The sequence below is a fragment of the Scyliorhinus canicula genome, chromosome 19 (assembly GCF_902713615.1).
Source record: "Scyliorhinus canicula chromosome 19, sScyCan1.1, whole genome shotgun sequence".
In the NCBI taxonomy this organism is placed as follows: domain Eukaryota; kingdom Metazoa; phylum Chordata; class Chondrichthyes; order Carcharhiniformes; family Scyliorhinidae; genus Scyliorhinus; species Scyliorhinus canicula.
In genome coordinates this window covers 15,406,133-15,422,796 of record NC_052164.1, presented here as the reverse complement: position 1 = coordinate 15,422,796, position 16,664 = coordinate 15,406,133, and the positions used below count along the sequence as shown (strand labels likewise).

General features: G+C 43.3%; 1 protein-coding gene across 1 annotated transcript in view; it reads right to left on the bottom strand.

The window, feature by feature from the left end:
• The window catches only part of LOC119953963 (ORM1-like protein 3), a 46,766-nt gene that overhangs the window by 5,000 nt on the left and 25,102 nt on the right, over positions 1–16,664 (bottom strand). The window contains exon 2 of the mRNA XM_038778687.1: positions 9,067–9,258. Within this exon, the coding sequence (XP_038634615.1) occupies positions 9,067–9,240 (174 nt within the window). The 5' untranslated portion in view covers positions 9,241–9,258. The remainder of the gene's footprint in view (positions 1–9,066; positions 9,259–16,664) is intronic.

Below are 16,664 nucleotides of genomic sequence, written 5' to 3'. Positions count from 1 at the left end.
TAAATATATTCACGGCCGAGTTAGCCAGATTTATGTTGACAAGAGTTGTGGGGGGTCAGGCAGAAAAGTGGTGTTAAGGCCATATTTGGATCAGCAAATGATTTTATGGGCTGAATTGCCTGCTCCTGCTGCTTATGATCTTATATTTTGAAATGCAGCTAACCTAATTCCTACATAAATACTCATTTAGGAAACCTCTCTCATCTCAGGAAGACAGAGGTTTATACTGGGGTACAGTTCAAGTGCTAGTGGCAACTTGGTATTCCACCCAGATGATTATTCACCATTTACAAGACTAGAGAGTATCTGCAGGCCATTGGACCACGAAAGGCTAGACAAACCTGACCCTGCAGAGTGTTACCTCCAGACTGGCAATACTCTGTAGTTTCCCATCCTTCCAGTCGTAACCCAGTTTATTTATAATTCTGCTTCCCCGTTCCAATCCTATCCAATAGGCGGCATGGTGGCACAGTGGTTAGCATTGCTGCCTCACAGCTCCAGGGACCCGGATTCAATTCTGGCTTTGGGTCACTGTGTGTGGAGTTTGCACTTTCTCCCTGTGTCTGTGTGGGTTTCCTCCGGGTGCTCCGGTTTCCTCCCACAGTTCAAAGAAGTGCAGGTTAGGTGGATTGGCCATGCTAAATTGCCCCTCAAGTGTCCAAAAAGGTTAGATGGGGTTACTAGGTTACGGGGATGGGGTGGAGTGTTCACTCCAAGGGCCGATGCAGGTTCGATGGGCCGAATGGCCCCCTTCTGCACTGTAAATTCCAAGATTCTACTCCTCCACTGTTGGTCTTTTGATCGGTCTCCTAAAACTCAAATTTGATGTTCTCAGCTTAAGTGTTCAAATCCTTTCATGGCTTCACCCCTATTTCTGTGACCTCCTGCGGCTGTACAAACCCTCGCGTAAACTCTGACCCTGGCCCTTTATGCATCCCCCCATCCCTTCACCCCACTATAATCTGTCAAGCAACAAGTTCTGGAATCCCCTCACTAGATTTTTCCATCGCCTCTTTTCCTTTTAAGACGCATCTTAAACCTACTTTTGGTAAAAAAATCTCTCCTCCTTTGGCTCAGCATCCATTTTTCCCCTTGCATTCTTTAATTCATTGTACAAATGTCTACATTAAAGGGAGCAAAACATATGAAGTAGCTGTTGTGATGAATGTATAAAATTGTTATATTTAATATTTGTTGCAGCAACGTTATTAAAAACCTGGGTTTAAGATGCATACAGCCAATATGCCTGCTAAAGCTGTGCTTAAAGGGTTATAAAACTGAGGTAATCCTTGATTTTACAGGGAGAGTGTTTGCTGATAGATTTGAAAAGCAGTTACTTGTTTGCAGATAGGGGCTAATGGAATATTATTTTGGTCTGGAGGTCCCCGAGGTGTAGATATTGTATTGGGTCCTGTCTAACCAGCCATGGGACATCTTGTGAGAGATGACAGAAGAATACATAGTGCTTTGGGTGCAGATTATGTAATTGAGAGGAGCCAGGTCTGCCTATAGTTTCAAGATGCTATAGGATTTTATTCTGCCAAGAAGTTAGTGTGCTCCTGAAAGGTTCTCTCCAAGGGTTCTGCACAGGAAAATCAAAGCCTGCTTGTTAACTTTGTTTAGAAGTGGTATTTGAATGTTACTGGTTTGCTTAATTGGACTATATAGTGGCAGGTGTCAGGAGTAAGTTGAAGTTTTTCCTTTTACTTAAGAACGGTTGTAACTGCTATCTGTAACACTATTTCTTTGTTGCAAATGTGGTTAATTCTGTGTTTGTATTAAAATTTAAACGATATCTTGTGGGTCACTATTATCACTCCTGCACGTGGAGATGCCGGCGTTGGACTGGGGTGAGCACAGTAAGAAGTGTTACAACACCAGGTTAAAGTCCAACAGGTTTGTTTCAAACACTAGCTTTTGGAGCACCCGAGGAAGGAGCAGTGCTCCAAAAGTTAGTGTTTGAAACAAACCTGTTGGACTTTAACCTGGTGTTGTAATACTTCTTACTGTGATCACTCCTGCAGGCACCTTTCCTCAGTTTTACAAATTGCAAATTGTTGGGTTCTAAACCTGGATCCTAACATTGTAAATTAACTAGCTGGCATACGTTCACATTGTCCATATCTCTCACCAGTCTGAAGATCCAGAACATATCAATAGTTAAACTCATCATTTTCTTGAGTCTCTTCCTAAAATACATCATCAAGTCATAGAGCAATTCTTGTTATTTTTCTTCAAATTCTCCCAATGCATCCATGTCCTCTCGCAGGGTGGGGTGGTCTGAATTACACATCCATTTGAACCCAAGCTCTTTCAGTCTATGAACAGTACACTAGGCAGTACTTTAACTCACCAGACCACCAAGTGGATTTTCAAAGAAATCTATTTGTACTCAAACATTTGAGTAATTGATTATCCTTTCAACATCCTGACTTCACATTTAGTATATACTTTTGTGCATATTCTGCAAACACACAAATTCTATCTTGGTCAAGGAGCACTTCATTGTGCACGCACTTTCATGAATGCAATGTGAAAGCCATCCATTTCCCCACATCCATCACTAAAAAGCACCCACTTGACCACATTCTTTGAGGGACACAATCTCCATTACAGCCTTCACCTCGCCATAGCTTATCAGCTCATTTACTCTTATTGCACTTCATCTATTTGGCTCCATGTTCCAGGAATTGCCTAGTACGCTGCCAAAGCCGTACATGCACTCCCACCACCTTTACAGGGGGCAATGTGTGATGTGAACCCAGCCTGATTTACTTTCAAGAATTATGTACCACTGACTGGGTCACTGTCTGTGTGGAGTCTGCACGTCCTCCCTGTGTGTGCGTGGGTTTCCTCCGGGTGCTCCGGTTTCCTCCCACAGTCCAAAGATGTGCGGGTTAGGTGGATTGGCCATGCTAAATTGCCCGTAGTGTAAGGTTAATGGGGGGATTGTTGGGTTACGGGTATACGGGTTACGTGGGTTTAAAGTAGGGTGATCATTGTTCGGCACAACATCGAGGGCCGAAGGGCCTGTTCTGTGCTGTACTGTTCTATGTTCTATGTTCTACGTGTCAAAATAAAGTGGCTGTCAATTAGTTCTGCAATGCCACTAATTCATTGATCCTTCTTAAACTGAAGAGATTTGAACATGCAGGCGTTTTACGGCAGGGTTTTGCCCATTCGCCAATCCGCTGTAGTGTAACATGTTGTACAAGTGTTAATAAAATGCCGGTGAGGTAGGTATTCCAAACAACCTGTCGACTAAGTGATGTGTGGGATCCCATTACAATAACCAAGTTCCAAAGCAAAATTAGTTGGCAGTGAGCTAGGCAAGCTGCTACGTGCATATCATTGGATGTCTGCGTGGACCAGTGCGCACGGGCAGACACCTATCAGCAATTATCCTGCGCTGGAAGAAGACAGTGTATTTAATTGGTGCAATTTCAGTGATCACATGACACCAAATCTTCTGAAACAACGTGATTGAAAAATCTTAAGCAAATGTCTCAATCTAACTGTTACTCAATGGTCCCTGGTAATTAACTTGACAAACCAGTCCGTAATTGAACATGAAATTGCAATGACAAAGGTGAAGTTTAAAAAGCCACTAGAAGCAATTTCTCACTAAAAAATCTTCTTCGAAAGTAATTTCCAAATGTCATGATTGGGAAATAAATTGGAGGGGACTGGGCAATAATTTCTACTCAATTATCATCAAGTTGAGAGTTATATACGGAGTATAGACAGATGATAAATGAAATAGCACGTGTAAAACGAGTCTAGAATATAACATATGATAAACAGGCTTTCCCATCAAAAAATATTGGCTCTTGTGAACAATATAACAACCAGAGCATTTCCAAACAGGATCTCTGTGCAGCATGTTTTGTGCTCAGAAAATGCGCATAAGAGTTGCGCTTAAGTCTTATTATAAAAACCCAACTTGAGCCAAAACTTCAAACAGACCTTGTCTACATTGTTCACATTTAAGAGACTTCAAAGAAAATAAAGGGCTATTTCTTCTATGATCATCGAATTACTACATTTGGCTCCAGATAGGTAACCATGTGGTAATCACACTGAGTGATGTTTGTTTTCTGAATCAGAACACAACACTTTCAGCAGCGTATCACCATTGAGAAATCCAGGGTTCAGCAGAAGAGACAAATACAACCGAGTAGCATCCACTTTTATGCTTAAAGAGAACCTGAGCGTCTCCTACTGGAGAAGTGTGGAACTTCCACCACATGACCTCCTAGTAAGAGTTCAAATTTATTACAGTGGATTGGAACGAAGTTGGAGTTCAGATTGAACAGATTTGGGGAAGTGTGTTAAAATGTAATTGCTCTATGAATGCATCATCCAACCATGCTGAGGTCCACATCTCGTTACACTGTGTCCTCAAGAAGAGATCTCTGCAGTTTTTCAGCTCTGATCAAATGGTCAAAATACTGATGTTTTCTTTTAGCAATGTCACTTTTAACATTTTTTGCTCTTGCTATTTTAAGTACCTCTTCATTTGTCTGTTGGTCTGTATATGGCATTTTTGGCAAAAATCTCAGCACCTACATTTCAACGGCCTCTATTTTCTTCCATAAACGCAAACAGGAAAGTGGATGGAGTGTTGCATCTCCTTGTTGCAAACTTGGGTTTTTTGATGTTAACACATCTTTTATCTTCACAAAATTACTCCTGGCCATCTCTATCCTTCTTCTAACGTTGGCATTGCATCTGTCACCTTCTTTCTAAATAGACAAATTCACCTTCTTTGTAATGCATTCTAGACATGTGAAAGCACCACTGCCACGGAGTAGTATTAGGAGATAATTAAAAACATGGTCCAAAAATATATGAAAAAGGAAGAAAGGAATTGAGAATATATATTTAGTTCCAGAAGTGTAGCAACCCAATGAACTACCCAGCTTTAGCTGAAGTAATTTAGCATATAATAATAATAATCTTTATTATCACAAGTAGGCTTACATTATTAACACTGCAATGAAGTTACAGTGAAAAGCCCCTAGTTGCCGCATTCCAGCCTGTTCGGGTACACAGAGAGAGAATTCAGAATTACCTAACAGCACGCCTTTCCGGACTTGTGGTAGGAAACCGGAGCACCGGGAGGAAACCCATCCAGACATGGGGAGAACATGCAGACTCCGCACAGACAGTGACCCAAGCCAGGAATCGAACCAGGGACCCTGGCGCTGTGAAGCAACAGTGCTACCCATTATTCTGCCCAGTTAAAAAGCTGACGACATTTACTTGGTTCCATATCGTAGAGGGGCAAAATATCCGTGGTTTTGCAAGTTTAGACAATTAACTCACTGAAAGCTGAAAGTTGGCTCTGCTAAAATATAATTTTTGCACAATTTGATCAAGAGGTTCATGAATGTAAAAATGTTTACGACACTGCTGCTTAACATTGTAATGAAATGAAATGAAAATCGCTTATTGTCACAAGTAGGCTTCAAATGAAGCTACTGTGAAAAGCCCCTAGTTGCCACATTCTGGCGACTGTTCGGGGAGGCTGGTACGGGAATTGAACCGTGCTGCTGGCCTGCCTTGGTCTGCTTTAAAAACCAGCTATCAGGGCAGCACGGTGGCCTAGTGGTTAGCACAACTGCCTCATGGCCCTGAGGTCCCAGGTTCGATCCCGGCTCTGGGTCATTGTCCGTGTGGGGTTTGCACATTCTCCCCGTGTCTGCGTGGGTTTCACCCCCACAACCCAAAGATGTGCAGAGTAGGTGGATTGGCCACACTAAATTGCCCCTTAATTGGAAAAAATAATTGGGTAATCTAAATTTTATTTTAAAAAACCCCAGCTATTTAGCCCAGTGTGCTAAACCAGCCCAGTGCAGTTAATGTGAACCAGAACATAAAAAACAAAATAGAGACTGTATCAAAGTCCAAGTAAATTGATGTGACAGTAGGAAAAAGCTTCCCATAGACTTCCAGAGCTGAATCGAGAGTGACTGCCCTTGATATCAATGCCGCACTTAACCGTGTGTGGCATCAAGGAGCCCTAGCAAAACTGGAGCCACTGCGAATGAGGGGAAAACTCTCCGCTGGTTGGAGTCATACCTAGCACAAAGGAAGATGGTTATGGTTGTTGGAGGTCAATCATCCCAGTTCCAGGATCAGCAGGTGCATGGGAACACCACCACCTGGAAGTTCTCCAAATCACTAGCCATTGGAAATATATCACCCATTCCTTCACTGTCACTGGGTCAAAATCCTGGAACTCTCTTACTAACAGCATTGCAGATGTATCTACACCACGTGGACCACAGTGGTTCAAGAAGGCAACTCACCACCTCCTTCTCAAGGACAATTAGGGAGAGGCAAAGGATGCCGGCATAGCTAGAGAGAAGTCCACATCCCTTGAACGGATAAAAAGAGATGAGAATCCATATCATTAGACACATGCCAAACATGAATTTCCGAAAGTAAATCAGACCACGAAGGATGGCCTTCTCCTTTGAAGCTGATCTTCATCAGTGAGCCTAGAGAATTGCTTAGATGTTAAATTTCACTGATAAACTGTTTTCGTGCAGATTTTGATCACCAATAAAGGCCACAAATGTTGAGAGAAGATTGAAGAGTCAGGAAATATGACTGTCAAAAATTCACTGCCAGAAGAGTACATTTTTAAATTCAAAACGGAGAGCCATTCTCACAATGCCAGTGGGAGAGAAGAATTGCTGTGCAAAATAAGCACCTTTGTTCAGCACAAAAGGGAGAGGCACGAGCGGCCAAACATTTCAACACCTTGGCATCCAAACACTCCAGGTGCAATATCCTTGGGTCAACATGGGCACAGTACAAAGAGGTGTAAATGAAAAGAACAAACATGCAGGGATTTAAAGCCCATGAATGAGCAAGAATAAAATGGCATTTAAATAGCACCGGATCTTTCACAAATTCAAGATAAAAGAAATCCTGGAGGAATAACAAAAAACAGGTGGCTAGTTACATACAAGCCAATGAAAATTATAGATTACTGTTACAAAAATGTTTACATTTAACGCCAGATTTTTGAAATTGGGACAAGATGATACATTCACATAGGGTGGTGGTGCAGTGGTTAGCACTGCTGCCTCACGGCACTGAGGTTCCACGTACGATCCCAGACCGGGTCACTGTCCGTGTGGATTTGCACATTCTCCCCGTGCTTGTGTGGGTCTCACCCCCACAACCAAAAACATGTGCAGGCTAGGTGGATTGGCTGCGCTAAATTGCCCCTTAATTGGAAAACTAAAATAATTGGGTACTCTAAACTTATTTTTAAAAATGATGCATTCACAGAACAGATCAGAGACAGTTAATGTTATTTTACATTTTAAAAGTTATTTTACTGCAAGTTCCATTGAACATCACAGTGGCAATGGCTGCTGTGCTCGTTAGTTCCCCTGATTCAAGTGGTAGTCTAAATAATGAAGTTGAAACATTTCAGGATTTATGACCTCTTCTACTCAATCTTTGTTTAAGTTGCGGAGGGGTGGAATTAGTGCGCAAATAAGAAGCTGACCAGTATTAAGCAATGAGGGCAATAACTCAGTAGATATACAAGTGACCATCTTTTTTTTACTTTAGAGTACCCAATTCATTTTTTCCAATTAAGGGGCAATTTAGTGTGGCCAATCCACCTACCCTGCACATCTTTGGGTTGTGGGGGCGAAACCCACACAAACACGGGGAGAATGTGCAAACTCCACACGGACAGTGACCCAGAGCCGCGATCGAGCCTGGGGCCGTGAGGCAGCAGGGCTAACCCACTGCGCCACCGTGCTGCCCTTACAAGTGACCATCTTGTGCATATTAACAAAAGCTGGGCTAGTCAGCTCAGCTATTTCAGATGGAATAGAAACATAGGAACAGAATCCGCAGTAATTGCTTTTATTATAGAAGTAGGTCACTCAGCCATATCAGCCTGTTCCGCCGCTCGAGTAGATTAAAGTGGATTTGTATTTGAACTCCATATACCTACCTTAAATACTTTTATCTAACAAAAGGCCCATCAGTATCAATTTTGAAATTGCATCAATGTTTTTGGGAGCAACAGAGTTCCAGTTTCCACCCTGTGTGTGTGAAGAAGTCTTTCCTGACATCACCCATGAACATCACAGCTCAATTTTGAGGTTAAGTCCCCATGTTTTGGATTTGCCATCCACAGGAAATGGTCCCTCTCTATCCACCCAAGCAAAGCCTTTAAGCATCTTAAAGACCTGAACTAGATTACCCTTAATCTCCTATAGTCAAGGGTTCTGCAAACTCAGAATATGCAACCTGTCCTCATAACATAACACTTTTAGCTCTGGTATAATTCCGCCAAATATGCGCTGCAGCCTCTTGAAGGCCATTAACCGTCCTTAAGTACGGTGCACAGAACTCAATTGAGTACTCATTGGATACAAGACACACACTATTTCATCATCTGAGCAGAACTCAGTAACCTCACCAATCAGGTGCCTCAACATAAGGAAGAGAGAAAAACAAAGCGGAGTAGCCTCTGCTATTGCATACAGGCTCAGGATTTCCTGGGAGGCTCAGGATTTCCTGGGAAGTCCAGGCTGATTTTAAAGCATTCTACCTTCATGCTTCACTGTGCTCATATCACTGCCTTTTAAAACTTAACTTTAAGGGCAGCACGGTGGCGCAGTGGGTTAGCACTGCGGCCTCACGGCGCTGAGGTCCCAGGTTCGATCCCGCCTCTGGGTCACTGTTCGTGCGGAGTTTGCACATTCTCCCTGTGTCTGCGTGGGTTTCGCCCCCAAAACCCAAAGATGTGCAGGCTAGGTGGATTGACCATGCTAAATTGCCCCTTAATTGGAAAAAATGAATTGGGTACTCTAAATTTATATTTTTTTTAAATTTAACTTTATGGCAACCGACAGGTATTAATTATGGTGAAATCATAATGCAAGTAAAATAAGAGGGGGGTGGGGGTGGAGAAAGAGACAGAGGAATAACCCCATTGTATGCTAAATACAGTATTCAAAACAGTCGGAAACCTATTATGCATATTTTTTCAATGATCTGTTTTGACATATCAACCAGCCTTACCATATTGTGAATTACGTTAGTGAGTGTCCATACCACCGGCACACTGAAGAATGGGATGCTCAGGAGAATGATGTGAAGCAAACCGATCCCCAGGATATAAGACAGCCAGATCCCTCGGCTGTTCATAACCCGGGTATTTGGATTCACTTCACTGTGAGCAGTGCCCACATTCATGGTGTGTTTCTTTACAACCTAAGGGGAGAGAGAGAAAGGCAGAATGAATAATGCCTGAACTTCGGATACAGAACACAGCAAAGTTTATATTTCCAGGGACAAAAACAGGCCATGCAACATTTCGGCCACAGAAATGATAAAAAGCATGAGGAACCCCACCCCGCCAAAAAGAGAAAATGGACAAAGAGGTCAATTTTTCCGACTTTTGCAAGCAGCACACGCCCGTTGCTGTCCTGCAATTCCAGTCTTTGCTGTTACTTAACAATTAACTCAGTAGTTTGTTATTTTTAAAGACTGCCTTATTTGCTGATTGGCTGTAGGCTTCCTTTAATCATTCTGTAACTGATTTTGAGAGATTGAGTTGTGCCTCTTGGGCAATATTCTTCACTAAAAATCACGGATATTTATTGTATTTGTATTACAAAATTCACAGCAGCCACTGGAGTGCACTACGAAGCCAATAGTCCGTCAGGGTCATTGAAGTAGCAGCCGAATGAGTCAATACCTGGTTTCTATTTCATGGAATTCCAGATTTTTAAAAAACCTGTATTTTGAGAAGAGTCACAACTCTGGCCTCTTTTTTTTTCCCTCCTGGAAACCACTCCATTAGTAGCCGCACCAACAAAATGTTACCATTCCCCATTTGTTCCTCCATTTCCCTGAAAAAGCGACAATATTAACAATCTGTTGGAGGATCCAAACCAGTCTATTACTGTGGATTTTCGTTTTTGGGGTCAGGAGGGGGGGAAAATGGGGAAAGGAATGACAATATGTATTTCTGTTACGTAAAAACATGTGTCTTAGGACTTCCGGTGGCGCACTCGGGGAAGCAGGTCGCAGGTCAGATCGCTCCCGCCCGTGATGGGCAAACGGACCTTTTTCAACTGACTTTTTCGGGACCTGGCGACCTGAATCGGTGGAGGAGACGATAGGGAAGAGGTTTCCCCTCCGGGGTATGGACAGCTGGACCAGAAGTGGTTGAGTGGAGCGGCAAGGATCGAAGCGGGAGCAGCGGGAACCCCAGACCGGGCTGCGAAGCATAGCGGACGGCAGGGACCAGGGAGCGGAGGCTCACTGGCCAAGGGAGCAACAGATGGAGTTCTTCAGGAATTGCTTCACCGAACTGAGGAGGGACACGCTGGACCCGATGAGCGGTAATGGACCGAATGGTCGAGACACAGGCAGTCCAAGAGAAGGCGCTCAGGGAGGTCGAGGCAAAGCTCTCCAGCCAGGCGGACACGGTAACGGAGCTGGAGCACAAGGTGGAGGAGCTGAACGCCCGACAGAGGAGGATGCAGGAGCAGCTTGAAGAGCTGGGGAACAGAGCCAAGAGGCAGAATTTGAGGATTGTTGGCCTCCCTGAGGGGTCGGATGTGGGTGCATACGTGACGGGTATGCTAGAGGCGCTGATGGGACCGGAGGCCTTCCCTCGACCCCTGGAGTTGGATGGGGCGCATAGAGCCCCCGCAAGGAAGTCCAGGAAGGGCGACTGACTGAGGGCCTTGGTGGTCCGCTTTCACCGGCTTGCTGACAGGGAACGTGTGCTGCGATGGGCCAAGGCGGAGAGGAGCAGCAGGTGGGAGAACTGCGAGGTGCGCATTTACCAGGACTCGGGAACAGAGCTGGCCAAGAGGCGTCCAGGATTCATCAAGGTAAAGGCAGCCCTCTACAAAAAGGTGAGGTTTGGAATGCTGTATCCTGCGAAGCTTTGGGTTACGTTTGAGGAACTCCACTACTACTTTGAAACACCAGAACAGGTTTGCTAACCACTGTGCTACCGTGCTGTTTGTGTATCCCCCTGAAACACAAACATAAAGCACTTTGAAAAATATTTCTCCGTAATTAATGGCTTATGGATTCTTTTGGAGATGCACCCAACTTTGAAATGTGCTTCAATATCGGAGGGTGAGGGATTTTGGTAGTGCCATCAATAGGAGGGTCTTGATCCCTGCTCAAATAAAGAAAGATGGAGTTGGAACTGACTGCACACCGATATATTTTTCTGGGTGAGGAGGTGGTGGCATGTTATGGCAAGCGCCTCTGTTCTCCCCAACCACTCTTCCACCATGATTTCACATAACATCTCTCAAACAACTTATTTCATGAGCACATTTGGCTCAATTACAGCATTGGTCTCAGGATGGCACTTCATTCAGCATCAGATAAGAGCCCGACCCCAGAATAATATTCAGACCTCGGCCTGAATGACTGGTATTACGTAAAACATTAAGATATCTGTTATCTCTTCAATTGCCTTATCAACTGGACAAGGATGTTATGCAAACACAAATATCTAAACTACTAAGTTCACGTGGTGCATTTGGAACGACAAGAATGTTATTGTTGTACAGGGTGTTGGTGAGGCCACAGCTGGACTATGTACTTTGGTCTCCTTATGTAAGGAAGGGTATAAATAAGACCTTTAGACACAAGATAACCATCCAATCTGCTCTACCATTCAATCATGGCTGATGTTTTTCTCACCTCCATTCTCCAGCCTTCTCCCCATAACCCCTGATCCCTTTAATTGTGCGAGAAGCAGTTCTGAGACGGTTCACTCGACCGATACCTAGATCGGGCAGTTACCTTATGATGAAAGGTTGTCGAGGCTGAGTCTGTATCCATTAGTGTTAAGAATGAGAGGTGATCTAATTGAAACATACATGGTCCTGAGGGGACTTGACAGGGTGGATGGTGGAAAGGATGTTTCCCGTTCCAGCAGGGACTAGACCTAGGAGACAATGAGGGGTCGTCCATTTAGGACGAAGATGAGGAGAAAGCTTTTCTCTCAGAAGGTCATGAATCTTTGGAACTCTCTTCCCCGGAAAGTGGTGAACGCAGAATCATTGAATATTTTGACAGAGATAGATAGATTTTTGAACTAACAAAGGAGTCAAAGGTGTCTGGAGGTAGATGGAATGTGGAGTTGAGGCTACAATCAGATCAGACATGATCTTAATGACACTTGAAGTGACACTAATAAAGATTATAATGAATGGGGGAGCAGGCTCGAGGGACCGAATAGCCTACTCCTGCTCCCAATTCATATGTTCCTATGTTCAAACTGGCCCTTCATGCAAGCTGAGGCAGTGATCATCAGCAAGGGTCTGATCAAGCATCTGCTCAACATATACTTATAAATTGATAGGTATCATTGAAGTGATTAAATGCAAAAATCCTTTTTCTCACCCCTTCTCACTAGCCTAAGGACCTTAAAATTAATCACAATTTTATAACTCAAACATCTGTAAAATATAGTATGCAGCTCATACTTATCAATTTTGGGATCTTTTTGAAGAGGTGACAAAGAAAATTGATAAGACAGAGTAGCGGTGGGTTTTTCAGAATGGAGATCTGTAGCTAGTGGGATTCCGCAGGGATCAGTGCTGCAACCTCTGTGGAGGGAACTGTGGGTGGTGTGATTAGTAAGTTTGCGGATGACACGAAGATTGGCGGAGTTGCCAATAGTGCCGAGGGTTGTTAGAGGATACAACAGAACATAGATAAATTGGAGACGTGGGCACAGAAATGGCAGATGGAGTTTAAACCGGACAAATGAGAGGTGATGCATTTTGGAGGATCAGATCTAGGTATAAATTATACTGTAAATGGCAGAAGCCTTAGGAACATTAATGTACAGAGGGATCTGGGCGTGCAGGTCCACAGTTCCCTAGAAGTGGCAGCACAGGTGGCCAAGGTGATTAATGAGGCATATGGCATGTTTGTTGAGGAGTTGGGTATTCATGTTGCAGCTATAGACACCTTGGTTAGGCCACATTTGGAGTATTACGTGCATTTCTGGTCACCACATTATTAGAAGGACTTGGAAGCTTTGGAGAGAATGCAAAGAAGGTTCACCAGGATGTTGCCTGTTCGAGGTTGTTTGTTATGAGGAGAGGTTACATAAACTAGGATTGTTTTCACTGGGAAGACAGAGGCTGAGGGGAGACCTGATAGAGGTCTACAAAATTATGAAAGACATAGGCGGGGTATGTAGGGAGAGGCTTTTTCCAAGGGTGGCAGTGCCAATTACAAGGGGGCTCAGCTTTAAGGTGAAAGGGGAAACGTTGAAGGGAGATGTGCGGGGTAAGATTTTCACGCAGAGAGTGGTGGGTGCCTGGAACCCCCCTAGCAGAGGATGTGGTGGAAGCAGGCATATTAGCAACATTGAAGATGCATCTGGATGGGTGGCATGAATAGGGAGGAAATAGACGAATACAGACTGAGTAAGGGCAAAAGTTTTTTTAAAAAGTTAGGACATCATGATCGGCACAGGCTTGTAGGGACTGTTCCTGTGCTGTACTTTTCTTTGTTCTTGCATACTGATGCAGTGAACATGGTCAGTTAATCAGCCATACAATACGTGTAATTTACACCCGATGGGAGTGATTAAAAGACAGACATACACACATCACAGCAGTATCTAGGTTAACCTACTTGACAAACGTGAATCACATTTGATCTTTCTTGCTCATGGAATAAGCAAAGTCATTACTTTTCACAGATTTTTGAGCTTCATCTTTCATTGTCACTGGGAGGCCTCAAATGCTTTCAACCCAACACCATCTCCATTAACATAGATGAAATTGCAGCTCCCATATGGGGTACCTCGATAATAGTTTTCATTTTCTTCAGCAATGGGACCATTGTCAAACTTTGTTCTAATTCTATACACCTACACAAAACAAATTACAGTAAACTTCTTTTGAAATAATTTAAACTTTTGGTGAGATTCAGCTTTTAAAAGTGTAAATGTACTTTAATAAATATTAATGTTTGCTGCATCTCATCAGACAGAGCCACTCTCTCAAAAATCTCAAAGGGCTTCTTTCTGCAAGAATACTTTCCAATGAAATGGGCGGCATGGTGCAGAGTGGTTAGCACCGCTTGCTGCCTCAGCGCCAGGGTTTGATTCTGGCCTTGGATGACTGAGTGGAGTGTGCATGTTCTCCCCGTGTGCGCGTGGGTTTCCTCCGGGTGCTCCGGTTTCCTCCAAAGATGTGCAGGTTAGGTGGATTGGCTATGCTAAATTGCCTTTTAATGTGCAATTTAGGCGGATTAGCCATGATCAATGCATGGGGTTACAGGGATAGGGCAAGGGGGTGAGCCTAGTTAGAGTGCTATTTCAGAATGTTGGTGTAGACGCGAAGAACCGAATGGCCTTCTTCTGCACTGTAGAGATTCTATGATTCATAAATAACAATGCTGAAAAAAAAATTGCCATTGGTCTTGTGCAGAAAAAAATCCTATGAAATTCTGCAGAATATTCCACAAATAGCACGTTAAGTGGCTGAACAGAGTAGAGCTCTCTTGAACAAAGAATCCTGTCCTAGCCTGCTCTGTACAATCTAGATAGAAATATCAGTACAATAGAGGTCATTTGTCAAAGAATTAGATGGCTGGAACTTTAATCCTGACAAAGCTGACGAAGAAAAATAAATTAACCATCTTGGTACAAGGTAATCGTGATGCCTTTGCTCAACATTTGGAGTGGAATAGGCTAATCTGCCTACCTTATCTCTGAATTAAACCTTGCTGTTATAGATGAAAGTTTACTTGCAAGTAACTCTCCCCTACACAATACTTTACACACAAGATTAAATTGACATTACACTACACAAATATGTCACACAGTAATTTCAGAATGTAACATTTGGCAGTTTCTGTTGTCACAATCACTAACATAGATGAGAACGGATTTGCATTAAATGCCTTTAAATCTTGCTGAGCCCCAAATATAACACAGAGATGTCCAAACTGTTACAATCCCAGATGATGTTACACTGGACGGTAAGATTTCAGAATGGAACCCTGGCTCAAAAGATCATAACTTTTTTGTCTAAAATGTGGAGGAACAGTCATAGGACTGCTCATTTGTTTTAACAAGAAAAATACATTTATTAAACATGAAAAAAATGGATAAAACAAGTTTAAAGATCACACGGCTTTAAGATTAACACGGATGATAAAAAAGATTCAAAGTTACAACTGTCTCATTGACACACAAATTCCATTTTTTTTTAAGGCACACAGATTGGCTGCGGTCAAATACACACTCTGCGGGCAGCACGGTGGCCTAGTGGTTAGCACAACCGCCTCACGGCGCTGAGGTCCCAGGTTCGATCCCGGCTCTGGGTCACTGTCCGTGTGGAGTTTGCACATTCTCCCCGTGTCTGCGTGGGTTTCACCCCCACAACCCAAAAATGTGCAGAGTAGGTGGATTGGACACGCTAAATTGCCCCTTAATTGGAAAAAATAATTGGGTAATCTAAATTTATAAAAAAAAATACACACTCCGCTTTGAAATCCCAAGTGAACATCTGTGGATGCCTCCTCAGAATTCCCCCAGAAACTTGTCACGCAAGTTTCCAAACTCTAATGCCCCAAAACACACTTTAAAATCTTCCCTCATCGTCATGCTTTCCATGAGCACATTGTTTTCCAGAATCCAGTCCACGTTTTCCAAAAGACTCATGAACAGAGCTTCCCGTTCCTCTTTTATCACCGAATACACTCCAGGATTTTGGAGTCTCGACTGACCTCCAGTGCTCCACAAATTCTGATTCCAGCCAATACTGTCTTCTCAACTGCATTAAAATTTGTTTTGCAGCTGGTAGTAAGACATTGTAAACTTCAGGGCTACTTTTGAAAACTTTACATTTAGTTTAGAAAGCTCTCGTATCAGTCAATTCCTTCTCAGCTTCCTCTGGGATGCCTATGAACAGTTTTCTTTTTTATTTGCAGGTTTCTAGAACTAACCGTTGTTGTTCCTCTGGATTGCACAATAGTACATTGTGCAATTTACCCTGCTTTGAGCAGAGCTTGAGAGCTGCCTTCATGCTCTCTGCCAGTCTCCAACTGCTGTGGCGTTCAGTAAAAACAAAGAACAAAGAAGGGTTTTGCTCTTTGGGAAGTGGCTGCCCCCTGTTGCTAGGCAACACCTCACTTCTCAAACTGTAGCCCTCTCTAAGCACAATAGAATCCCAGTTGGAGCTGAAATCAACCCCCACACATACAAACACCTTTGTCCAGCATGAAGCTAGCTCTGGGTCCCTTCAGGCACAGAAACAAAACCCACCTAAAACTATACCTTATTTAAAAAAAATAAATTTAGAGTACCCAATTATTATTTTTCCAATGAAGGGGCAATTTAGCGTGGCCAATCCACCTAACTTGCACATCTTTGGGGTTGTGGGGGTGAAACCCAAGCAGACACAAGGAGAATGGGCAATCTCCACATGGACAGTGACCCAGGGCCGTAATTTAAACCCAGGTCCTCAGCGCCGCAGTCCCAGTGCTAACCACAGCATCGCCATGCTGCCCCACTATACCTTATTTCTAATGTTTACCCGTACAAATATAAAAGTATCTTTGTTTTCCTAACAAAACTACGGCTAGTTAGGCCATGTTTAGATCCGGTCTTG